General features: G+C 42.9%; 1 protein-coding gene across 2 annotated transcripts in view; it reads left to right on the top strand.

Annotated features, from left to right (window-relative positions):
* The window catches only part of Tmtc2 (Transmembrane O-mannosyltransferase targeting cadherins 2), a 54015-nt gene extending 44004 nt beyond the window's left edge, over positions 1-10011 (top strand). The window contains exons 3-11 of one of the 2 annotated variants that reach the window (XM_030382722.2): positions 111-197; positions 1958-2513; positions 2631-3819; positions 3891-4005; positions 7631-7716; positions 8361-8749; positions 8819-8903; positions 8977-9134; positions 9203-10011. In XM_030382722.2, the coding sequence (XP_030238582.1) occupies positions 111-197; positions 1958-2513; positions 2631-3819; positions 3891-4005; positions 7631-7716; positions 8361-8749; positions 8819-8903; positions 8977-9134; positions 9203-9376 (2839 nt within the window). In that variant the 3' untranslated portion in view covers positions 9377-10011. Of the gene's footprint in view, positions 1-110; positions 198-1957; positions 2514-2630; positions 3820-3890; positions 4006-7630; positions 7717-8360; positions 8750-8818; positions 8904-8976; positions 9135-9202 lie in introns of those variants that run through there. The other variant, XM_089258156.1, reaches the window with a different exon arrangement.
* Positions 10012-25705: the final 15694 nt, after the last annotated feature.

Consider the following 25705-nt stretch of genomic DNA (forward strand, 5'->3'; position numbering starts at 1 on the left):
ATATTAAAGTTCTCTCTCTCTCTCTTTATCTCTCACCCTCTTTATCTCCACAAGATGCACTTTAATTAATATAAATCTCCCTCTCTCTGTCTCTCTCTCTTCCTTTGCAGCATGGACTACACCTCGCTCGTGTGCTGCGGTCTGGCTTTCGTCTTATATTTGAACACGCTTAATGCGGGATTTGTCTATGACGACAGGTGAGCGCAGTCAAATCAAAAGCATTTTTTAACCAATGCTTAAGCTTTGCTATCGAATTTATACATTCAAGATACAGATGCACACACATACACGCACGCACACACACACACACACACGCTTTCTGTGACAACCTTTAATGTCTAAAAATAAAGTAAAAATTGTCGAAACTGGGGCAAGTTGCTGTGTGGCATGTGGCATGCTTGGTTACTGCATTGGCATTTCACTGCTACTTAAAATCGAATTTCAAGGCACACACTCTCATACACACACACACACACTCACACTCTCTTGTAGTATACTCCAGTACATGGTTCACGCTGCGGCCGACAAGAAGGCGACTCCAGTCGACTTTGTGCGGCATTAGAGTGGCATTTGTTTATGTGAACCGCAACGGCAACGACAGTGACGCTGACGATGACGATGGCAACCTCATCGCCATTGCGCCCACTCTTGGGTCTCTAGCGTTCGACTGGTTTCCGCTGTTGGCGCTGTCACAAATACCTCACCAAAATCCCACATAGTCCGCCTGCTGTGCGTGCAAAATTGTCCAGGTGCAAAGCGAGCTCCACCCGGCACCCGCCAATCCTGCCATCCTAACATGTTGTCCTTTTTGGGGTAGCCCGATGACACACTGACAACAGCCAAGCCTCACAGTCACCCACCCACCCCTTTTTCTCTCTTTTTATATATATATATGTGTGTGTGTGTGGGTATGTGTTGGGATCTTGTGGCTGTCATTGGAGCTCAAAGTAAAAAGCGAAAAAACTATACCAAAAGCTACGTCCTCAAGCGCCAACCGCACAGCAAATTTGTCAATAAACTTGTTTTTTTTTTTTTCTTTTCTTTCGACTGTGGATAGTAAATTTAATACATTTAGAGACTCGCTGCATCTCCCTCTCTTTCCCAATCGCTTTTTCTTTATCTTTCTGTTATTAATTAATATATAGGATTTATTTTATAAAGTAAGACCAAGGCAAAAAATAAAGGAATAAATATTCCTGATCAGCGCGACGAGCTGAGGTGATTTATATACCTTTCATTCTGAGTGTCAATCAATCTCTGTATACCATACTCTGTATGAGATTATCATACTTTTCCAAGCTCTATAGCTATGAATTGATTTTTTTAAGGTTATTTGAGTGCCGTACAAGTAAAACATTTCTGTATTTTTTTTTTTTTAATTCCAAATAGTTAATATAGAAATTTCTGTTTTTTTTTTTTTTTTTTTTTTTTTTTTTTTTTTTTGTTATCATTATTATGATTATTATTTTTTATTTTTAATTGTTGTTCCTCTAAAATAAAAATTCAAATACTAGAGACATATTGTTCATGAATATGATAAGTATGGGAATATACAATCTATGTACTCGACAGATGGCATACATAAAATAGATTCCACATGTGAAAGTGTCAACTGTCAGACTAGAAATAAAATATGACTCTGACCCTTAGCGACAAGATAACGTAAGCGACGAGCGCTGAGCCTTACAAACTCAGCGGTAGGATAAGAAGCAAATCTTTAAACAATCAATTACCCATAGCCAACTACAAACATTAAAGATTTTTATACATTATTTACTCCAGCTTTTCACAAGTTTCAGTATACTCATACCGACTCACAGTCTTACTTATTTTAAATGATTATATACATTCCATGTAATTATTTTTGCACACTTTATGCACAACAATTTTCAATGTACTAGGAAAAAAAAGCTAGGAAATTATTTAACATGTGAATGTATCTCTTTTTCCATTGCAGACGCGCAGTTCTGGCTAATGCGGACGTCTCTGGTGGCTCGAGCTGGCAACGCAGCTTTGGCAATGACTTTTGGGGCACGCCTCTGACGGACAGCGGTTCGCACGGCTCCTGGCGGCCGCTGACTGTGCTGAGCTTCCGTTTGAACTATCTGCTGGCCGGCGGCTTTGCGCCCTGGGGCTTTCATTTGGGCAACAATTTGCTGCACTGTGTTGCCACCGCGCTGGTGGTGCGCGTGGCGCGCACACTGCTCGCCTCCTTCTGGGCGGTGCTGGCCACGGGCGCCCTATTCGCCGCCCATCCCATCCACACAGAGGCGGTGGCTAGCGTGGTGGGACGCGCTGATGTGGCGGCCTGCGTTTGCTATCTGCTCACGTACCTCAGCTATTTGCGGCACATGCGTTGGCGCGAGTCGGCCGATCCACGCCAGTGGTTGGCGCTGGCCACCACGCTGCTATTCTCTATAGCGGCGCTGCTCTGCAAGGAGACGGCCATAACAGCGCTGCTCGTCTGTGCGGCATTCGATGTGATGCGCGGCCTAAGCGGACAGGTGGACAAGGTGAGTTAATGGAGAAATACCTACATTAACATTGAGCGACTCTAGAATACTCTAGATTCTTTTTCTGATTTGCCATGCCTTATATTCCATATCTCCCTCTCTCTCTCTCCCTCACAGCAACGCCTGCGCTCGCTGTTCTTTGTGCTTGGTGCGCTCGGCTGCAGCGTCTACTACCGCCTGATCGTGGTGCCTGGACCACAGAGCGCCTTCTCGAGCGCCGACAATCCTATCGCACGCACCGCCTCCACCTGGACGCGTCTGCTGACCTTCCTGCACCTGCCCGTTGTCAATTTGAAGCTGTTGCTGCTGCCTCAGGTGCTCAGCTTCGATTGGGGCATGGATGCGCTGCCACGCGTCACAACGTTGTGGGATCGACGCAATGCTCAGTCCGCCTGCCTCTACACCGTGCTGCTGGGCGTGGCCTGGCGTGGCTGCAAGGTGCTGCTGCACAGCGGCGAGCTGGCCGATGTGGCCGGATCGAGCGGCAGCAGCTATCCACAATATCATATACAGAAGGTGGGACGCAAGTCACGCGCAAAGCGCAAGCGACTGGCCAACAACAACAACAACAATAGCAACAGCAACAAGTACCAAGCCTTCGAGGCGGCCTATCATCAGGAGGCGCTGCCCTGCAGCGACTGCAACAACAACAACGGCGTCTATGTCTATGGCGATGCGACGCAGCAACAGCAACATCCGCACACGCATCCGCAGCAACATGCAGCACATGCGCCGCATCAACTAGTGTCTTCCGCCGTCAGCCTCGCCCTGCACAAGGCCTTCCGTGGCTCGCGCAGCAGCAGCAGCTGCAGCAACAGCACCACGGCCAGCAACAAGAGCAGCGGCAGCAGCAGCAGCAGCGCCAGCAACAGCTCCAACTGCAGCAGCAGCAGCAGTAGCAGCAACAGCAGCTGCTGCAGCAACCGCTCCTGCCCCAACTCCTGCCCCAACTCCTCGGACTACATGCTCGGCGGCATGTCTGTGGCGGCGCGCAACTCTTGCATCCTGCTCATGTCGTGCGCCTTCCTCACGCTCCCTTTTCTGCCAGCGAGCAATCTCTTCTTCTACGTGGGCTTTGTGGTCGCTGAGCGTCTGCTGTACCTGCCCAGCGTCGGCTTCTGTCTGCTCGTTGGCTATGGCGTCTCCAAGCTGCTGGATCGCGACTCTCGCACTCGCCGCCTCCTGCTGCTCATCGGCCTGGGCATGCTGCTCGTTTCGTTCAGTGTGCGAACTGTGCAACGCAACGCCGACTGGCGGGACGAGGAGAGTCTCTTTCGCAGCGCCATCACAGTCAATCCGCCAAAAGGTAAATCAGTCTCTCTTAGCTATAAAAGTGATTTTTTCTCTATCAAGCTCAATTTCAATCGCTAATTGCAGCGCTGGGCAATTTGGGCAGTGTGCTGAGCTCCCAGGCGCGCTACGAGGAGGCCAAGCAGGTGCTGCAGGAGGCCATACGGTACAGGCCCAACATGGCGGACGTTCACTTCAATTTGTGAGTATAGCAACCAGTTGAGCACTTTGCAGTCATTATGATAGCCGCTCGGATAGATAATCTGAGTGAGTGCTGCTTTGCGGGCGCACTTTACACTGGCCAACAAATTCTGGGAACGTTGAAAGTTTAGTAATAAGAGATGAGTTGAAGAGCTAAACTTTATTTTCTTTTCGATGTATTCTATGTACGATATTTAATATTCAAGTCCTTGAAGCAGAATCGTTAGATGTATTATTTCTAGTATGGAATCAATTTTTTAACTTTTCTGATCCTGAAGCTGAAAGCTACTATATATTATTTATAGATTTGGCTTGAAAATTAATAAAATAGCAAATCAGAATTCCATAATAACTCCCTCATCAGTCATTGGCATATATAAAGAGTTCTTCAATCCACTCAAAATTTCTCTCTGTTTCACAATTGAAACCCATTCCTTAAAGAGCTTTCCACTATCTATCCATAATCCAATATTTGTATGGTTGGAGTTTGCCTTTGTCGACCGCAGGGCCTAGTTGGTTTCAAAAACTTTGTCAACTAGTGTTATTAACATAGAAGTTTGCCATTAGATGAGCTGATGTCCCGCATGACATGCGACACACATCGCTTTAGCACGCTTCAAGTGCTCGGATAAATGGCCGCCTGTTTTCGCTTTTTTTCCCTACTACTTTTTGCTTGCTGTCCTGGCAGCCATTTTCATTATCTGTGTCTGTTTTTGGCCTGCAGCTCCGCTGCGCATTTAGTGGGTAGCATTTCAGCTGCTCAAGTCTGTAATGCAGCTGCCGGCCTGCTTCTGGCTCTGTCTCTGACTGGGGCCCCTTCTCTGCCTCGGACCGGCCTGGGCGGGTGGAGTACAATGCCAAACAAGCTGTCAAATGAAGCCCATTTTGTTGTGTTCCGCAGGCTCGCCGGCAACCCAAAGGGTATTACGCAGTCGAGCTTTGGGTGGGCGGCGGTAGGCGGGACGGGTGTGCTCTTTACTTTATTTTTTACGCCTTTTGCAAAACTATGCGCATTTCCATGCTGCTCACTTTTTCATAGCATACTTTTCCCGGTGCTCGACTCGACTCAACAAAAGTCCTTCGCGTTCACACTCCAGTCAGACACACAGCCAGCTAGCTCGGTCTTTATGTCACTTTTATACCCAGAGCCGGAGCATCTACCCTCTACACGACTCCCATTCGTCTGTCAACGTCTGACAATGTCTGTAAGCGTGCTGTTTTCTCTGTTGTCTGTTCGCATTGCATTTTCACTCATTGCGCATATTTTGCAGCGATGCGATGCGACGCGACGAGATGGCAAAGAAAGAAGCCAACAGCAGCAGCAGCAGCAGCGACAACAATAACTGCAGTAGCAACAACAACTGCAACTACTGAAAAGACTTTGCTAAACAAAAAACAACCAACAACAACAACAACAAGTGTTTTCAGCAACTAAACAAGGCAGCAAGCCTTAAGTAGCCATCAGCGCGACCCAAACATACTCAGTGATTAGCTGAAGCAATGAAGAGATAAAAGTTTTATCATAGGTCTATTATTATTGTCTTTTATATTTCTAATTTTATTCTATTTATTATTTATTTTAGACCAAGCTGCAAACAAACTCTTTTTATTTTTCTATTATTATTATTATATTTATTTAATTTAAATATTTATATGTTATATTCTTTATATTTTCGGCTGTCAACGCCTTTCAGGGATGCCTAGAAATGTTGCCTTTCAAATAGCTCTCAAGTAAATTGCCTAGTATATTCCATATACCTTTCCAGCACCTATACAGAGTATTTATAGTGTGGGTGAGTAACATAAAAAGAAGTCGGGCTGTACGCGGAGTTGTGCTTTGAATATTCAGTGCGTCATTTTGTATGCTCACTGCTCCGTTTTTGTTTGTTTTTTTCCCCTGTGCTGTGCCGCCTGCGACGGGCGGAGTTGTGCCTTGTCGCATGCCAGATTATTGCATGTGATTTTGGCGGCTAAGCCGCACTCTTTCTCTACCACTGCCACCCACCCGGCGCCCGCAGTCGCCTGTTATGCTGTTTAATGTCAAAGCACTCAAAAGTCAATGGTTCAAAATCGGGTCACATTGCTATGGCTGCTGTCATATCCTGGGCTCTCTCCTGTTGAGCCAAAGAATACGCAGGTATTAGCCTCTGGCGCCGAAACCCTTCAATGTCCAAAGAACATAAAACAACAACAACAACAGCAACAGCAACGGCAATGTCAACAACAACCACAAACGTTACGCAGGAAACAACCGCGTGACATGTTTGCCCCACACTAATCGAAAATCAATGTTGTCAGCAGCAGCAGGAGTTCATTCCCCATGGAGTGCAAAGGAGGGGCGGCGGTTGCTTCCTGCGCTCGCTCTCAAAGGATAAACAGCTGTTTGCACATACTATATTATTTACAGCGATCAAGCCATCTATAGCAAATGCTAGCGGCATTCGCATTCGTTTGCTTGACTGATTACCGAGTCCCGCCGCACAACAAGCAACCACAGCCATCTCCTCGTACCACCCAATCCCTCTCCTCGCTTTCTCTATGTTTTCATCTATTCAGCTAGCGAGACATCCTGACGATTGCAGCTGCTGCTGTAAAAATACAGCAAGTGATTTGACAAAATTCTTTCCATTACCTGTATTTGCCAGGCACAGAGGGAGTTTCATATACATACACACATATATATACACATACATGTTTACATACTCAATGGCATCCGGTGTAACGCTTTGCGCAAGCAAACAGCGATACCTGAAATCAACGAATCGTATAATTTGATTTCTTATACCCCTTGCCAAACGTATTCTAATTTCGTAACGAACTGAGGCAGCCAATTTTAATATTGTGTATTTGTAGAGAAATGTTTGCATTTTATGATGCTTTATAGCAGAGATCAAAGAGTTTTCAACTCAATTAAAGATCTCCTAGGTGCAGCCTTGATCCCTCACTTAATCAAAGATCAAAGAGTTTAATATCTTTACATTTTCAATTCAGCTGCTTTGCTCTTAGTCTAGCCTTCACTTATCTCTGCTGAAGAATTTTATATCTTTAGCCTAATTTACTGGCTTGATTCTTCACCTAACCTACTTTCATCAGAGTACTTAAACCTGGTCAAAACAAATGCAAATGCTTGACTTATTTTGCTTTATGCGCAGCTCGTTATCATTGTCGTTGCAGTCCCAATGCCTCCTGCTACCTTAATCAAGTTGCATTCATTTTCTTTGCCTATGAATGTGTCGGAGCAGTTGCATTCTTCTGCTTCTGGCATTAACTGCTTTAAGAATCAAGCAACTAATTACATAAATCTGAGCAGTCTTAAGTAGTTCACGCTGCTCCAATTCCTCTTAGCCTCAGCCCCAGTCGTCTTGGCCCTCCCTCAACTCGTTGCGCCTTTCGCTCGGAGTCGACTGTCAGATACTTGACGGGCTTCTGGGCGCGCCGTCAAGTGGTCGCCGCCGTTGCCAGCCGCAGGGCGCTCTAATTAGATCTCGAGTTGGGCCAGAAGTACGCGACAAGTTCAGCTGGTGTCAATTATGCAATTGCAACGCTATTTCTATCGCTTTCTCTTTCGCTTTCGCTTTCCATTTCCATTTCTTATGCACTTTCTCTCCATCTCCTTTCAATTGCAGGGGCATTTTGCATCAGAATCAGCAGGACTACAAGTCAGCCGTCGAGTGTTTTCAGCGCGCCATCAAATTTCGGCCAAGCCTGGCAGGTGAGTGCCTCAAACGAGCTAACTATGAGTACTTTAACTAGGTAGAAATATTCTGTGCATGAATTCCAATGAATGTGTAAAAAGTTTTTAATATACATACATACATATATTTATTTATTTTAGTTCAAAATTAGTATATTTTTTTCGGGAACTCTTGGTAGTAGCTTAATAATTTAATACTATTTTTTAAATAACAAAATTTGAATGACCGAAAAGATATAAAAATAGACAACAGAGAGAAAAAGAGAACTTAAAAAAAAAAATATATATATATGTATATTGTATAAAAAAATAATAATTTTTTTGTATTAATAATTAAACAAATATTTTGTGCATTACATTTTTGAATAAAAAAATATTTTTTTTATTTTATTTTGTTTTTAGTCACAACGAAATCTAATTTAACAAATTTAATTAACTAAATTAAGCTGCCAGACTTAAAATAAACAAAACAAAATCGTAAATATAAAAATATTACAATTTGGCTATTTATTTATTAGAATTTAATAATTAAATATTTATTTCGAAATATTCTCTTAATACTAGACTGATATTCTAAAAATATTCTCACGTATATATGCTCAACATATTTTCTCCACTTAAACTATATGTATTATATTCCCCACTCAACTCTGCCTTTACAGTGGCCTATCTGAACCTGGGCATATCATTCATTGCGCTGGGCAAGCGTCAGCAGGCCATCGAAATTCTGCAGTTGGGCGCCACGCTGGAGGGTGCAACGGTACGCGATCGCAGCGCACACGACCAGGCCAGAAGCTCGGCGTATCTGCAGCTGGGCGCACTCTATGTGGAGCAGGGCAAGCTGCAGCGTGCATTGGCCACCTACCGCGAGGCGTTGTCCTCGCTGCCCGCCCTCGTGCAGCAGCGCGAGGTGCTCTACCAGCGCATTGGCGACGTCTTTGGCCGGCTGCAGCAATGGGACGAGGCGGAGCGGCATCATCGCGCCGCGCTCGAGCTGCAGCCCAACCAGGTGGCGGCACACCTCAGCTATGGCATAACACTCGCACGAAATGTATGTAGACATTTGTTGTATATCTCTCAGTTTTGGCCAACTCACATTGCGGCTTTCATTTCTCTGCAGAGCAGTCGCGCCTCGGAGGCGGAAATGTGGTTCAAGCGCGCACTGAAACTGGCGCCGGAGCAGGCCAGCGTCTATCACCATTATGGTGGGTGACCTCGAATTCTAGCCTAACCATGAACGTCTAATGAATGTTCGTTCCTTTCCTTTGTCTGTTTCAGCTGAATTCCTGTCGCTGCAGTCGCGACATCACGAGTCCGCCGTCTATCATCGACGTGCCGCGGAGCTGGCGCCCACGGACTATGCCCTGGTGGTGGCAGCGGCCACCTCGCTGCGTCTGCTCGATCGCAAGGTGGAGGCGGAGCTGTGGTATCGCAAGGTAAGCAGGAAATCACCAAGTGAGCCTGAAGAGGAAATGAATATAACAACGAATTCTCACACTTGCAGGCTGTAGCTCTACGGCCCGATGATGCGCACGCCCACACCAATCTGGGCGCCATTTTGCATCTGCTGGGGCGCACAAATCATGCGGCGGCTAGTTACAAGGCGGCGCTGCGGCTGCAGCCCGGAGATGCCATTACGCTGGGCAATCTGGCCAAGCTGGGCGTGACGAATGTCTAGCCCCATCAAGCGCATAACGTTAATTAGCCAGATATACAAAGGAGAACAGAATGGAACATAGAAAGAAAATCAATGTTATTTTTATATAAGCGCAGGCCCGTTGCAGCCGCTAGATAACTCTACAGAATTTATACGATGGACTACGATACATATGTGTATGTATATCATTTAGCAGCAGGAACAGCATGTAAATAACCAAAACGCAGCGACCAAAGAATGTCAAAAAAGTTAAAGAATTTAAGCAGAGAGCCGAACGAACAGAAAGAGACGACATGCAGCAGCTGCAGCAGCAGTAGAGACAGAGAGAACAATAATTAAACTACCTAAATGTTAAGTAAGAGGCGAAAGCGAAAGCCGGCAACCGGATGCAGATGCTGTACAGTGAATATAGCCGTAGCGAACTATCAAAGCAAGTTTATCGAATTATCGATCATCGATCAAAATCAGTATGGATAACCGAAAGTAAATAATCTGAAGGCTAAATGTCGATATATCGAGTTCAAGATGAAATCGATCACCATCACGCTATCGATCATCCAATATCGACATATCGATAACGACATTTTGTGTACTTTATGTGCTTAATATGAATGTAAATTTATGTAAATATACAAAAACCAAAATACAATACAAAACGAAGAAAATCCCAAAACAGATATATTATAACGATTATTGATTATATATATATATATATAAATGTATATGTATGACTGTATATGGACTATGCCTAAACATTGTGGTGGCTTTTGGTCGAGCCGAGCGGCTCGCAATTTGTTTTTTGCGTTATGTGTACATTTTAGTTAAGCGAAAACCAAAAATAATTGTAAAAATTAAACAGAAATGATAAAGTGCATAATATGTATATGAAAATGAATATGAACAAGATGTGGAAAATACATATAATTAAAGAGAAAAACCTATTTGAAAAACATAAAACACAAAACTCTCTCATTTTCGATAGCAGCTCATTGGCCTTAAGCCGGCAACTTAGCTAACCGATAAGCAGTGCTTTGGGAGATGATACGCTCAAGCAGCCAGCAAAGTGGGCACATTGAACCCATAATTGTGACCACTGTTGCCAAAGCACCACTTATCCAACCAGCCATGCCCGCCCACCAACCCACTGCCAATGGAAATATTTTCAGTGCTTAACGGCTTAAAATGCTTCGAGCTCCCCTCTTCCCCAGAAACTCCAGCCAAGTACAAACACAATCAGTGTCAAAATTTTTCGACCAAGGCCAAGACGACGGCGAAGACGTTGCTGCTGCAGTTGAAACTGTTGGAGCTGCTGGAGCTCTGCCGGAGCTGTTGAAACTGTTGGTAGCATTCGGGTCTTAAGCCCGAGCCCAACCACAACAAGGAATAAAACGTTTGTGTCTTATGCCAACTAAATCGCCGGATTATGAATTACAATATACTTGACTGCCAGGACAACTGGCTGCCAGGACGACAAAGCCCTCGAGTCGGACTGCCGCTGCAGTCATAATATTGCCACAGCTAATGCAGCCGGCTAAATGGCTGCTGATGCTGGATAGTCCAAGAGCGCAGAGTAGAGTGAGCCGTGATGCTGCAAAGCGATAAAGGTGATGACTTTTGACATGCAAAGGCAAAGGCAGCGCCGCTGCAGTTGCCGTTAGCGCCAATTGGTTTGGCAACTCAAGTGGCGGCTTGTTTGTTGCCGCCGCTGCTGCTGCTGCTACTGCTGCTGCTGCTACTGCTGCTGCTGCTGCTGATGTTGCCACAGGCTCTGGCTACGTGCACAAGAGCAGCCAAATGAATGTATCAGTCAGTCCGCCGGACAGCCAGTCACTCAGTCAGTCACTCATAGCCGTGCGCTGTTTGCGCTGTCTGAAACGGTGTCATGGTACAGTATGCCACATCAACTGCTTTGACGGCGCCTAGCCAGGCAACCACTTTGTTGCAGCCGCAGCAGCAGCAGCAGCAGCAGCTCCAGCACCAACAGCAGCAGCTGAAGCAGCTAACGTTGAAGCAGCCACTAAATGTGCTCGCTAGTTGCCTGTCTGCCCGAGTGCGGCGCGCTAATTGCAGACGTCTGTCTGCCAGTCAAGATAACAGCCAACTAGTGCTGGCTATTGAGCTTTTTTGAAGCTAAACTGTGGAAGCTTACCTTAAGCGCATATTGACAGTGAATTATTAGTATAGCAGTTTGGCAATAGACTGCGAATAATTTGTACAGTCGACATATTATCCATAGCTATCGATATCCGTATGCCTAGTTATCGATATTTTAATACTAACGCACTAATTTATCAATGGTTGACATATGGGTATACTTAATATTTCGATGAGTTGTATTTTGATTTTCATTAAGCATGGCATCATCAAGCAACATAATATCTACATATATATGGAGTTGCTTACAAAACTAACTAGAGCTCCATTCACTAAAATCAACAGTTCTTGATGAATATGTTTTCTGTATACATTATAAACCATTTAACGCCAGCTAATATAGTGCTACATTTGGTTTCTACTCCAAAATTAAAGACTTATCGATCACTCTTTACTTTAGCCAGGTTTTTGTTTAGCTTCAGCGGCTAATCCTAAAACTAGCTGTTTGGGCTACCTAAGTTCAGTTGGCAACACTGCAATGCTGCGCTGCTGGTCCACTGATGCGCCGGCTTTCTTACAAGTGACTCGTTAGCTTTGTGGATCCGGGGCTGAGGCTACTGAGCTCCGAGCTCGAGTGCAGATTGAGGAGCGTTCAGGCGCTGAGTGAGCGCGCTAATTACCGACAGCCTCAGTTGAGAGCACGGGCGCGGATTTATGACAACGTCAACATCAACAACGCTCCGCTGGCCACTCAGCCGCCGGTTCGAACTCCCGTACAAATGGGTGTGGTCTGCCTGGTTGGTTCTGTTTGAGTGCACAGCGAGCTTGAGCGCAAAGCTCCAGACAACGGAGCGTAGGGAATTGGCCTTTGTTAAATGTGTGGAATAGCACGGCTAACTCGAGACCCCATCCTGCTCACTCACGGCTACTGGACACAGCTGCCAAAAGCAGACCTCAGATTCAACTAATTCGAACTAATTATGGGCTCTTGTTGTTTTAACAAACGACAGCATACCAAAGAGAGAAAAAACACAACCGAAAAGAAAAAGAAATGTTTGATGTGTACGCATGAGCACACACGCTCACAGACACACACACACACACACATTTATACATTGACTGAATGCTTGGTAGTTTTATGTTTTAATTGTGGCTTACGTTTGATTTGGCCAAAGGGCACACAACGGCCATGACAGGCATAAAAACAAAGGCAAACATGCTGGTATATGCCACACATAATTACACAGACACGCACACAGACACAGTCGACTTTTATTTACAAGTGGGTGCTGGCAAATCCAAAATCATTTGTTATTTGCACATTTGCCCAGAGTAGAGAAAAACTTTTGCCGGACTTGCACTTAAATCGCTTTTGATGAGGGTCACATCAAATGCTCCCGCCAGACCGTTTCAGGCGCACTGAACGTTAGGCCCCAAGCGGGGGTGTGGCCCACATACGCACACACACTCAGAACACACACACACACACGTACATATATAGACATATACAGGCATTGCGGCATTCATAGAGATGCATATATATCGGGACTTGACCAAAAGAAATGAGCCAATTAGTCGACTCTGCTGCAGTTGCATTCTTGATGTTGCTGCTACTTAGTGTTGCTGCTGGTGTTGCAATTGCTGCTGCTGTAGCTGCTGCTGCATGTGGCACTTGTGTCAATGCCATTTTCGTACTCGCACTTGGCAGGCTGGCAGCCCAAACGTGACAACGTCAACACTTTTGCATTCGCATAATAATCATATTGCGAATATAATGGCGTGAAACAGCAACAACAGCAACAACAACAACAACAGTAACACCAACACTCACCAACAACAGCAGCAGCAGCAGCAGCAGCAGCAACAGTAAAAAATTCGTGACAGTTGACAGTCGCAGCTGAAGCTGAAGCAGCGCTCAGACGCTCAGCGATGTCAGCGCCAATGCGCCACAGCAACAACATTCTTGTTACTATACCCAGGAAAGTATGTATGGTATGGTAAGGTATATCAAAATGGGGTGTGGCATAAGCTAGTTTAAGGCGTAAGCATGAAATCGACAGCAAAGTCGAAAAGAATTTAATGCAATATTTAAATGCAGATCAGAAAGATTGCTGGACCTGGAGATAAATAGCTTGACATAAGAGTTGACTCAGCTAAAAGAAAAAAGTCTTGGATTATAGCTCTAAGGGATTTTCGTAGAATCTAGTTAGCTTGCTCTGTAGCTAACGCAATACGACATAATATATATATTTGAGACTGTCCTGTTCTTAAGCTCTATGTATATGTTTATATGGCTTAAAAAATGAAAAAGATTATAATACCCTTCGCATTGTCAAGCCTTCTGATAAGATTTGCATGGTGGACCCTCAACAACCTAGCAGTCGAAATTAATAAATCTTTTGATACAGATATGCATATATGATGAAGCTTAAAAAGTCATTAATGAAAAGAACCATATAATATACCATATATGCATGCATAGATTTGTTTAAAAAGACCGATACAATGTTAAGAGAAATAAGCTGAGCTTCTTTGGGGAAAACCTTATAATCTATACGATATAATTTATATGGTCTATATGGAGATCTTTATATATCAAACGAGTATTATAAAGTCAGTCAAGCTCAACTGCAAGATTCTTATTTTTATTTCTCTTGCTCATCTCATTGTGTAATTGCACAAAAATAAACTGGTTGCTGATTGTTGTTGTTGCTGTTGTTGCTGCTGCTGCTGGTGCAGCTCGTGCGCCAAATTTTCAGAATCTGTTGCATAATTTTTGGGGCTGGCTTTTTCTTTGCGCCTTTTCGACTGTCGCTGGCGCGTGTTCAAGTGTTGACAACGCCAGCAGAGAGCAGACAGAGCAGAGCAGAGCCAAGCAGTGAAGAGCGACAATTGCAATTGCAACAGCAATTTATGGCGTACGAAAATAGAGAAGTGGTAGACGCAGAGAAGAGACAGTACGGCAAACGTTGCAAACGCCTCCAACTTGATGTATTTTACACATCTCCAGGCAACAGACAACAAATGCAACAGCGACAGCGACAGCAACAGCAACAGCGCATAATAATATGCAAATTTCATGTGTAGTTTTGTAATTTCGACAATTACAAATCTCACAAACTATATATATACACACACATGTACATACATATTCAAATGTCTGTCCGATCTTGCTTTAATTAAAGGCTGCAGAAAATTATTTTTCTGTGCCAGCGGCTTGTGTGGACGCACAATTAAAAATCAAAATGCCAAATTACGCTTATACTACATGAAGCAAATTACACACACAGAACACACACACTCACACACACACACACACACATGCCTACATAGCCCATACACACACACTCGCTCTCTGCACACATATAGAGACATCAGTAAACTAAGCTGACAGTAAAAAGTCCGTCCAAGCGTGTAATTAGAAATTATATCCAATTGCCCTGCGGCCACTCGAGCAACCAAACGGCGGCCTTCCCCTCTCAATCTCCCGTCCCGCCAGCCCACTGTCAACTGCAAGACCCGAAGCCGCCGCCCTCTCTACCTCGCTGGCTCCCCTCCATCTAGCTGTTGCTTTAGCTCCTCTTGATTTTTGGTTTTTCGAGACAGCCACAATGCCTGTGGATTCAATGTGCATGTGCCGGCATCCGTGTGTGTGTGTATGTACGTGTGCGTGTGTGTGATTTGCTAAGGACATTGCACTTGGAAAAAATAAGTGATTGAAATGCCTGCAATGAATTTTTGAGAGTTGCCTAGGTTAGTCAACTTTAGAATACTTTAAGAAGTTTCAAATCGATAAATTTTCAAGTAAGAGAACTTATGTGAAATTCCTAATAGTAATATCATAGTAACATAATTATACAAGCAAATTTCCTATGATTTAAAAACATAATTTTTTATCATTTCAATATTTAAATAATAAATAAAAAATCAAAATAAATTTAAAAATTAAAAATGAAATCAATTTTTGTTTTTATTTTAGCTAAAATTTACTTAAATTTTAGTCAAATAGTTATACCGAATATACTTGTGCAATTTAGATATTTAAATACTCTATCAGCAGACATTATTTCTCTAAGTGCATTAGAGCTTTTGACGCTTCTTGTTGCATAGTTTCTAACTTCAAACACAATTCCTTAATTTGTGTGCTATTTATAGTCAATGAATTTTACAACTATTACCCATATGCATATTTTTCTCCCAGTGTAATGCTGTTAAAATGTGTGTGAAGTGCAGCGGCAGCAGTCTTTCCGGTCTCGGCCGACCAGATGACCGACCGACCGACCGACAGACCGACCAACCAACCAACCAACCAACCGCCTATGCCCAGACTCGCTCACACGCAGCGACTGCAATCGGCAATCGGCGGGGCGCTGGGGCCAAACCCTTTGGCAGCTGCCAAATTGTCTCTTGTGGTTGTCACACACTGCGTATTAGTAATGCGCCATACGCAGCTTTTGCCGGCCCGACTCCTCCACATGACACAACTCAACCCGACTCGACTCGGCTCCGGTTGCTGCTGGGCGTTTTGTGTCAAGTGTCAATGTCTCTCCGTCTCTCTGTCTACCTCTTTGTCTCTCTCTCTCTCTCTCTCTCGCTGTCTCTTCCCTTTCTATCTATGTGCGTGTTTTCAATTACAAAATTTCAGACAAGTTGAAAATTAAATTCACAGCGTTATATCGATTTTTAGTTGTGACTTCTCTCCCAACTCTTCCACCTGTACCCGCATCACTCTTTATTTAAGTTTTAGCAAAAACTTTACTAAATGCTGCGAGCAGGTAAAGAGGCGTCTCATAACAAGCTAACAGCTTCACTACCTTCTACGAAAGTTGGAGACATTTTGGCTGCCATTGTTCGCAGACTTAATGTCAGGCAGAGATTAAACACACACGCACACACGCACTGCGCATACACACACAGCCACACACACATAGACACCTGTGAGGCGTCGGCAGTCAGTTCGAAAAGCCACTTTACAAACAAGCTGAAAATGTGCAGAGGGCTCTTTTAACCAAGCCAAAGCTACTTAATAGTCAAAAGAGCCTGGATTTCGAATGAAAAAAAAAAAAAGAGGGAAAACGCAAACCACAAGTTAAAGCCTAAAGCAAAACAAATCAAAGCGCTGCAGACGAAAGTCCTAGACAGGTAGAATTGAGCGGATTAAGACAGAGAATGTTCAGAATAACTAAAAAAACTCCCCTGTTGATTATGAAAGGAAAGTGACGTGGAAAATGTATAGAGAAACTTTTTTATCTAAAAGTTTCTGCAGTAAGGTTGGATATGTTTTATAAAATACAAAGCTTTTAATCTAACATTATTATATCGGCACTTTTAATAATACCAACAGCTAACGGTTAGAGCCCTGCTTAAAATCATACTTTTATATCATCAATAATAATAATTAATCAATCATATAATAAAAATTGTAATTTTAACATAATAATAATCCAAATAACAAATTTTTGATATATAATAAATCAATTTTTATTTACTTTTTTATTCATTTATTTTATTTTTTTTTTTCATTTATTTATTTATTTAAAAACAAGATTATCTAAAATCTTCAAAAAAAATGTATGTTTTTTAAAATACCTGAAACAAATGGTCTTTAAATTCTCTCTCCCCCTTCAGTATATTCTTTCCATTATCAATCGTCACATCGACTGCTTATCATGTCTACAATTTATATTTGATTCTTGATCGAACAACTGTTGCTCTTCAGCCGACTGAAGCCCACTCGAGCCTGTGCACTGGCAACCACTTGACCGTCTGATGATATGATATGAATTTATGTAACCGAAAAGCCGCTTAAAATTGTCAAATCTAACGTCTTGAGCTGCAGCACATTAGCAACAACAATGGCGGAGGCAATAATAATCCAGGCGCAGCCTGACAATGCCTCAGCTACAGACGTCACAAGCATTTTAAGTGCAGCTCGGAAAGGGAGAAATATTGTGTATGTGTGTGTGTGTATGTGTCTCTTTCTCACTCTCTCTCTCTCTTTTTGGACAGGGCATACAAAACAAAGGCAACATCTTTAGCAGCAAGTCAAGAGACAATGCTTTGAGCTCGACAGTTGGCGCTGGAGTTGTGGCATGTGTACTTCTTCTGTGAGGGAAGTTACAACAAATAATACAAAATAAAAAAATATATATATATATACATACGAAGAAAAGAGTGTTAGCGGCTCCCTTTGTCTGCTGTGCTGCCCTCGCACTCTTCTGTCTTGCACAGTGTTTTGGTACATTTTCAACTTTATGGCATTTTATTATTTTTTATGATTGTTTACAAGACAAGCGGCTTTTAAGCACACACACACACACTGAAGCGGCGCAGCAGCAGCAGAGCTGGGGTGCGCTGCAGTGTCGTGGGCACATGTTAAAACAAAGTGCTTTTGTTTGGTGACATCAAGTTAAGTACCTGCCCCAGAGCCGAACTCCGACCAAGTTGCATGAAAACAAACACTCAACCAAGAGCTGAGCGTGGTTCAACTGTATGCGTGTGTGCGGTTGTATATCTATATGTATGTATGTATATGTATATGTCTTGATGCTTGACGTGACTCGAGTTCGTTTTGCATTTGAAATTTGCATTTTTAATGAAAAACGGTTTTAATTGCATGAAATTGTTTGACTTTGTTAAACAGCAAACGATACGGGCTGGCGGTAGACGACAGAGAGAGGACGATGAAGGCAGGAGGCAGGAGTACACCAGAGGTACTTGTGCCTGTCCCTGGTGATGTGCCGCAAATAAATTCAAGAAAAGCAGCTTCTATTTACACGCCACTGACTATCAACAGGAAGCGGATGCAACACTTGGCAGCGCTGCCAACCGCATGCAGCACGCAGCAAGCAGCAAGCAGCACGCAGCACCCAAAAATGATAGCCAGACACGATGTGGCACGAAAAATTGCCTCGGCCCAAAACTTGGTCCAAAAAGTAGCAACAAACAAACAGAGCAGCGCCACGCAAAGAGTCAACGGTGTTTGAGTCTCTTCCCTTCCCCCACTCCACAACCAGGCAGACAAACAGAATCGAGCGGGGTGGATTGGCGGCAACAACTGGACGCCAACTGATAGCAAATATGTTCTCAAGTACTTTTTGCGAGAGAAGCCAGCAGCTGCAGCGCTTTTAAGCTAGCGACAAAACTTTTACCTCGACAGACCGGAGCTGGAAGGCGACAGTAGGAAACGCCGCAGCCAATGAATCGACTTTGACTTGCGCTAAGCTGCTTAAATCTTTCATGTAAACTTTTACAACAACCAAGCAACGAGCCAACGAACCAAACTACCCCACCACTGTCGCGCTGGAGCAGCGGCCACTTATTGCTATAGCTCGATCTTAGCTCTGCTCCCGTCGTGCTCATCTTTAATAAAGTCGCCTCCGATTTTGTTTTTGGCGCGCCCCTCGCCCCCTCAAATACTTGTACGTATTTTTAGATTTATTTTTTCAATCCTTCGTATACCCTGTGCTTTTCACAAAGATGGTATATACGAATTTGTATTTATTTATTTATTTTTATTTTTATTTAATTATTTAAAACGAAAATTATTTGAGTATTGGTCTTGGTTTTGGTCTTGGTCTTGGTCTTGGTCTTGGTCTTGGTCTTGGTCTTGATCTTGGTCTTGGTCTTGGTCTTGGTCTTGGTCTTGGTCTTGGTCTTGGTCTTGGCCTTGGTCTTGGTCTTGGTCTTGGTCTTGGTCTTGGTCTTGGTCTTGGTCTTGGTCTTGGTCTTGATCTTGGTCTTGGTCTTGGTCTTGGTCTTGGTCTTGGTCTTGGTCTTGGTCTTGGTCTTGGTCTTGGTCTTGGTCTTGGTCTTGGTCTTGGTCTTGGCCTTGGTCTTGGTCTTGGTCTTGGTCTTGGTCTTGGTCTTGGTCTTGGTCTTGGTCTTGGTCTTGGTCTTGGTCTTGGTCTTGGTCTTGGTCTTGGTCTTGGTCTTGGTCTTGGTCTTGGTCTTGGTCTTGGTCTTGGTCTTGGTCTTGGTCTTGGTCTTGGTCTTGCTCTCTTGGTCTCTTGGTCTCTTTTTCCGATTTTGTTTTCCTTTTCTCTCTCTTTCTCTTCTTTTCTCTCTTCTTTTCTCTCTTCTCTTCTCTCTCTCTAAATACAGAGTATTTCCCAGTTTTAGTTTTAGTCTTTTCTCGTTTGTTTTTCTTCAATTTTTTGCTTATTCTCTACTTATCTTTGCACAAGCATTTCATTTTTTCTAAAAAAATACACATATATATATATTTTTTTCAACAAATTTCGCCAACTGTTGCTCAAGTAGCTAAAGCTGAGAGTACATAGAAAAGAGAATTGAAGGATTTGGTCGCCTGCTGCTGCTGCTTCTTGCGTGATAAAAGCACAAATTTTCACTTTTGGCTTTGCGGCGTGGCTGCCACAGAAGTCAGCACGAGATAAATGCATTTAACTGTTTAACTAATGCCAAAGCGCACGCAATTCGTTTGGTTTTGCCACAATTTGCAAATCGAAAATAATGATCAAAATGGAACGAGAGAGAGAGAGATAGAGAGAGAGCGAGAGAGAAGGGGAAATCAAGTATGGAAAGTGAGATTTGTTAAAGATTTTAGATATATACAGAAGAAGAGAGCATGTAAAAGCTTTAACCGTAATGACTCCGCTATACATAGAAGATAGAAGATTCGGACACTGCAATCCACTATCAACTCCGCTGATGAGTGGGATCATTGGGTGCAAAGAACTGGCCATAAATCTAGCTCATGTGCTGCTGCCCGTAATGAGCGCATTTGCATTTAATTTAACGGCGCGCGTAGCCAACCTAATGCCACCTGTCACTTGAACACTTCACGGGCTGCTCGGACTGCGAACCACTTGACGTGGGTCAAAAAAGCTGTGCACGAATTAAGTAATTGTTAAGTTTATGCGGCAGGCCGCAGCAGCGAATGTCGAATGGGAGCAGAAGGAGGAGGAGGAGCAGGAGGAGGCTGAAGTAAATTACTTCATTAGGTGACGCCAAATCTTTGTTTTGGGGCCGCTGCTGGGGCGCAGCTGCCTGCGAATAGATGACACTTGTAATCAAATTGGACGTGCAACATTACAAAACGATGGCAGCACTTGGCTAGGGCCATTTGGCCCAAACGGATGTTGCAGCCACGCTCGAGAGCAGCCAGTGCGCGGCAGTTGCCACATTTGCTGCTGGCAAACGGCCAGCCAAGTCTTGAACTTCTGCTGCTGCTGCTGCTGCTGCTGCTGCTGCTGCTGCTGCTGCTGCTGCTTCTCTGGGTTTCTCCTGTTGTTGCAATAAAACTAAAACGAATTGAAAATTAAATACAAAATTTATAGCATTCGCGCGGACTCTTGTCACGCACCAGCCGATGCAGCAGCGGGACAAACAACCAACTGTAAAACTGCAGACGCCGTCCCCCCATCCCAGCTCAAGCCAAAGCAATCCAAATACCCTCGGACAGCCCGCTCAGACATCCCCCAAGGGCAGCGCCAACAAACCCGCATTTGTAGAATTTGCGACTGGACGTTTGGGACGCGCAGCCAGGACACATTCCGCTAGTCCATCGCAGATGGCGCTGTTGTTGTTGCTGTGATACCCTGTAATTGTTGGAGATAGATATTGTATACATTGTGTGTCTATATAAAGGACAGTAGGCCATTTCTGAAGTCCTTCTAAGCTATTCTGCAGCTACATATATACAAATTTATTCCATTTTATATAAGATATATCGATAAATATAAGTTTTGCATATTTTTGGTAGGATTTTTATACACTTGCTTAGTATTAAACGTAGTTTGTTGCATTCTTCGATAGATTCTAAGGATTCGGAACAATAAAATGCAAAACTTAAATCATGTTTCTAAAACAACCGACCTTGAAAAAGTATCTAACTAGATCCATTGAATAGACGAAGGTGTCAAAAGTATCCTAAGATTTGATTGTTACATATCAATGACAACAGTAATCGTCGCGTTGATAAGAACTAATACTGGATTTTTTAAACAACATCTTTCTCATCAAAACAAAATTAATTCCATAATATAAAATAATCAGATCTGCATCAATTCTTGCTTTCCCAGGATATCTTCTAGTTGGCCAATCCACAGCATGTTGTTGTTGCTGCTGTTGCTGCTTGCAATAAGTGAAAATTTGTTGTACGTTGCACATAAATTTCGTGCTGCAAGCAACAAACAGACGAATGGGACAGGGCTGAGTGCGAGCTCTGTGGCAGCGGCAGAGGCAGAAGCAGGGCTGCTGTATTGGAACTAGGGAGCGGCAGCAGAGCCAGAAAATTAATATTTATTTGCTGGGTTAGGGGAAATGGACTGGGGCAGGAGACGGCAGCCAGTGGTGTGAGGCGCCTCTCGAACGACGGTCTGCTAATTACAAAAGTCGAATGCAGTCATTACACGAGCGATTAAGTTTTTGTCGTGCGATTTTTTGAAGCGATTTTTGTGTTGCTCTTGCTGCAATTGTTGTTGCTGCACTAGCCTTTGTTGTTGCTGCTGTTGGCTAAAACTCGACATGAAATTTAATGTGGCACTAAAATGCAAAATATTTCAATTGGCAGGGAAATTGCAAAAGTGCTATTAAATGCTGTTTTTTTGCTCTCTCTCTTTCTCTCTCACTCTTTCTTTTTTGTTTGCTGGTTCTTTATGGAGCTGAACTCAAATTTTGCTAGCAATTTTGGCTGTGGCACTTAAATGATATAGTAGATTTAACATTTTTACTTTAAGGATTTGCGAATGGAAAACTTTCAGTTGCAGCACGCATTTAACAAAGTGGCTTATGAGGCGGCAGTGAAGCAAGTTTCTTTTAGCTCCGATTATAAAAACATTTGCCACAGCTGATATCCCTCGAATTGATGATGGCTGGACGGCAACAGCAAGTGACCCAGCCTCTCTGGGCCCGCCCACAGATGATATGAAATTTACTTGAGCATTGCCCAAAAGCAACAGCAAGTTGTGAGAGAGAGAGAAAGAGAGAGGGAGAGAGACAGTTCCCTTGCCTAGGTGACGGGGGAGGCGTAACGCACTTACAGTTTATTGCATTTATAGAGCTGTATGTGTGTGTTTCTCAGTGTGGGTAAGTAAGTAAGTCGCACACAAACATACACACACACACACATACACACACACTTACATACATATTATATTGTAACGAAGCATTTCACGTACCACGTGTGCTGCTGGGCACCCAGAGGGACACCATTTGGTAATGAGATTTAGAAATAAAATCTACAAAGATGTTTGCACGAGCTGTTGACGTTGCTGTTCCAATTCCAAGCACCTCCCACACACACACACACGCAGACAGTCATACATATAAATATATACCCCGCCTGTCTGGTTTGTGTGGGAATCTGTGCGCTGTCCATTTGTTTTCTACTACTATCCATTAGTAACAGATGCTACTGCCACGACCAGAGGCAAGCTCCCCATCCACTCACTGAGCTCCTGAGCCAGCGCCACATTCAAATGCCATCTATGCACTCTGTCGTCATTTATATATAAACATATTCAACACACACACACACACTACATAAATGCAGATATATGTATGTGTATATAGCCAGAGTAGATATACGAAAATAAGACAGTAAATACATGTCGCCAACTATATACTCTATAAGGTAGTTCGCTATCGACAAGAAAAATATTATATATAAAATAAATTAAATCTAAGGACATTTCAAATAATAATGGTAAAATTAAAAAAAAAAAAAAAAAACATTAATATAATAAAAATCATTGTATTTTTTTTTTTTTATTATTTATTAAATAATTGAAATTAAACCCTTTTACGAATTCCTTAAGTATAATCACAGATAATTTTATATTTGCCTACTATTTCTAAGTTTATTCTTTATCTCTATCTTATCAATAGTACAAATATCTAGGACCTAACAAAAATCTTACTTCAGATTACATCGCCCATATAATTTTTCATATAAGGTATCGGATTCTTGAAGTCTTATCTAAGGATTGCTAAACTTTTACCACTTGTTCTTCAAGTAGATTTCGTAAAAATAAATTAATATGATATGTAAAAATATTTGAAAATTATATTTCACGATGCTCATTCCAGCCATTCCCAGAAAATATGTCAATATACTTATTTCAATCCACATGCATTCGTGTTGATGATTTAACAAATAGCTAAAGGGTACACAAATATGTGTATGACGCGCTGGAGTTTGACTATTTGGTCAGCATGCTAATACGCTTTGCAAAAGGCAGTCGAGCAGGGTCTGTGCTAGTGTATTTTGTATTTACTATAAGTATATATTTGCCTAAGTGTGCGTATGTGCATAGTGGGGACATCATATTAAACAGCGCTCCACGCTGGCATTAAAACATTGCGTACTCTAATCATGATGCTCTATCGACAGACCCAACTGCTTGAATATTTGTTGATTTCTATCGCAATTTAAGATGCCTGAAGTCCTCAGGAAGTATAAAAAGAAATGAGGCTAACGCACACACACACACACACACACACACACACACACACACATACAGTGGCAGCCTTGTACAGGATACGCACCAAATCGGCCGTATACATCATAAACACGTTTGAATTATGGCCATGGCCGTAGTAGAAGTGGCTCTTTTTCACGTTGACTTTTGTTGCAGCAACAGCAAGTAGACTCTCGCCCGGCTGCCCGACGCCATAACGAGATAAATCATTTTAGACAGCGTCATTAGTTGGCTGTAATCATTTTATGCTCTATTCACAAATGGCTAAACAAAAAAAAAAAAGAAAAACTTGGGTATATTGGGCTTAGCAAAAAGCTGATATGAATTGAGTAAAAATGTTGTGTAAAATGGTTCTTAAATTGCCTTTTTATTAGAGTAAATACAACTACCTTTAAATTATGAAGGAAATGTAATTTGAACTTTGATCTAAATAAATTGATAAGAGACTCTTCATCAAGCTGACTGCGAGACATAATTCTTAGAAGCACATTGATTTGAATTGAATTTAGCATAAGAGACTAGAAGAGAAATCCTAACATAAATTTTGAATCAATTTCTTCCACGAATCATAGCTAAGAGTCAACTTTTTGAGGGGTCTTATGCTATATCAAGCAGGTGAGTACCATCTATATATATGAGCAACATTTAAAGCACTTACAGCGTATCTAGAAGTCTGTCATTTCAATGAAAAATTACGTTTACTAAGATACAAATTTATAAATATTTCTAGAATTTAATATATAATTAATTTATAACTCCACAAAATGAGTATTTTTTTAAACTATTTAATAATAATCATAAACACAATTCAGTTATTAAAATAATTATAAATTGAGTCTTGTAACAAATACCTATCCTAATACCTTTTGACTCAAGTCTTATGCAGCTGGTAAATAGTTAATATAGCTAACTAGGGCATCTCTTAGTCTTGCATTTTCCAGTTTCTCAACTGTTGTTGTTATTATTGCTGGTTCGTCGATGATGTAGCTAACGCAGAATCAGCAGCAACGGCAGCAGCAACAGCAGCTAAACACGCTTACACACACTCCCCCACATTCACGTTCAACTTTTGATACATTACGTATACGCCTTGTGTGTGTGTGAGAGAGTGTCTTTGTGTGCTGCTCCAAGTTGCGAGGCCGCCGAGCCGCTTCCTGGCAGCTTGCTTCTTCTCTTCATTTTTTTTTTAGTGCTGTCATTGCCAATGGCTAAAGATGACGCGCGGGACGCAAAGAGGCTGTTTCGGGGGCGCCTTAATCCGCCCCACCCTTAACGGTGGTTGGCTCAGTTGCCGGTCAAAAAGTGAGCCAAGTGAAGTTGGGGTAAATGGTAAATTTCTTTTTAATTTGAAGCATTCACTCAAAGTCATCGTCATGTTGGGGATATTAATGCCGGCGAGAGCGCCGGACACGTTCGTTCGTCCAATGACTTATAATTTATGGCGATGGCAGCCGTCGGTTCGCATTTAATGGCAGCAAAAAAAAAGTATATATACACATACATATAAAAAAATAAAGCCAAGCCAACCCCCAATCTCAGCAATCTCGCTGCGGCTTAGTTTCAAGGTTGGCTTAGCCCCTGCCGTCGCCCGCTGTCTATTCGACGGCTAATGGCTTTTTAATTATATTACGCGGCGGTCGATTTCGATCCAACAACGTCCGTCGAGGCGCCACGTGAGGCGCCCCGGCGAGTGGTCTCCGATAATTGCATCATTTGATCTTGTTTACCAGCCAGGCTGCCAGGCTGCCAGGCTGCCAGGCTGCCATGCTGCTAGGCAGCCAAGTCAATGACAGTCAAGTGCATTTGTGTGTTT

Source organism: Drosophila navojoa, chromosome 3 (genome assembly GCF_054131105.1).
Source record: "Drosophila navojoa isolate 15081-1374.11 chromosome 3, UAZ_NAV_1.0, whole genome shotgun sequence".
Lineage (NCBI taxonomy): Eukaryota > Metazoa > Arthropoda > Insecta > Diptera > Drosophilidae > Drosophila > Drosophila navojoa.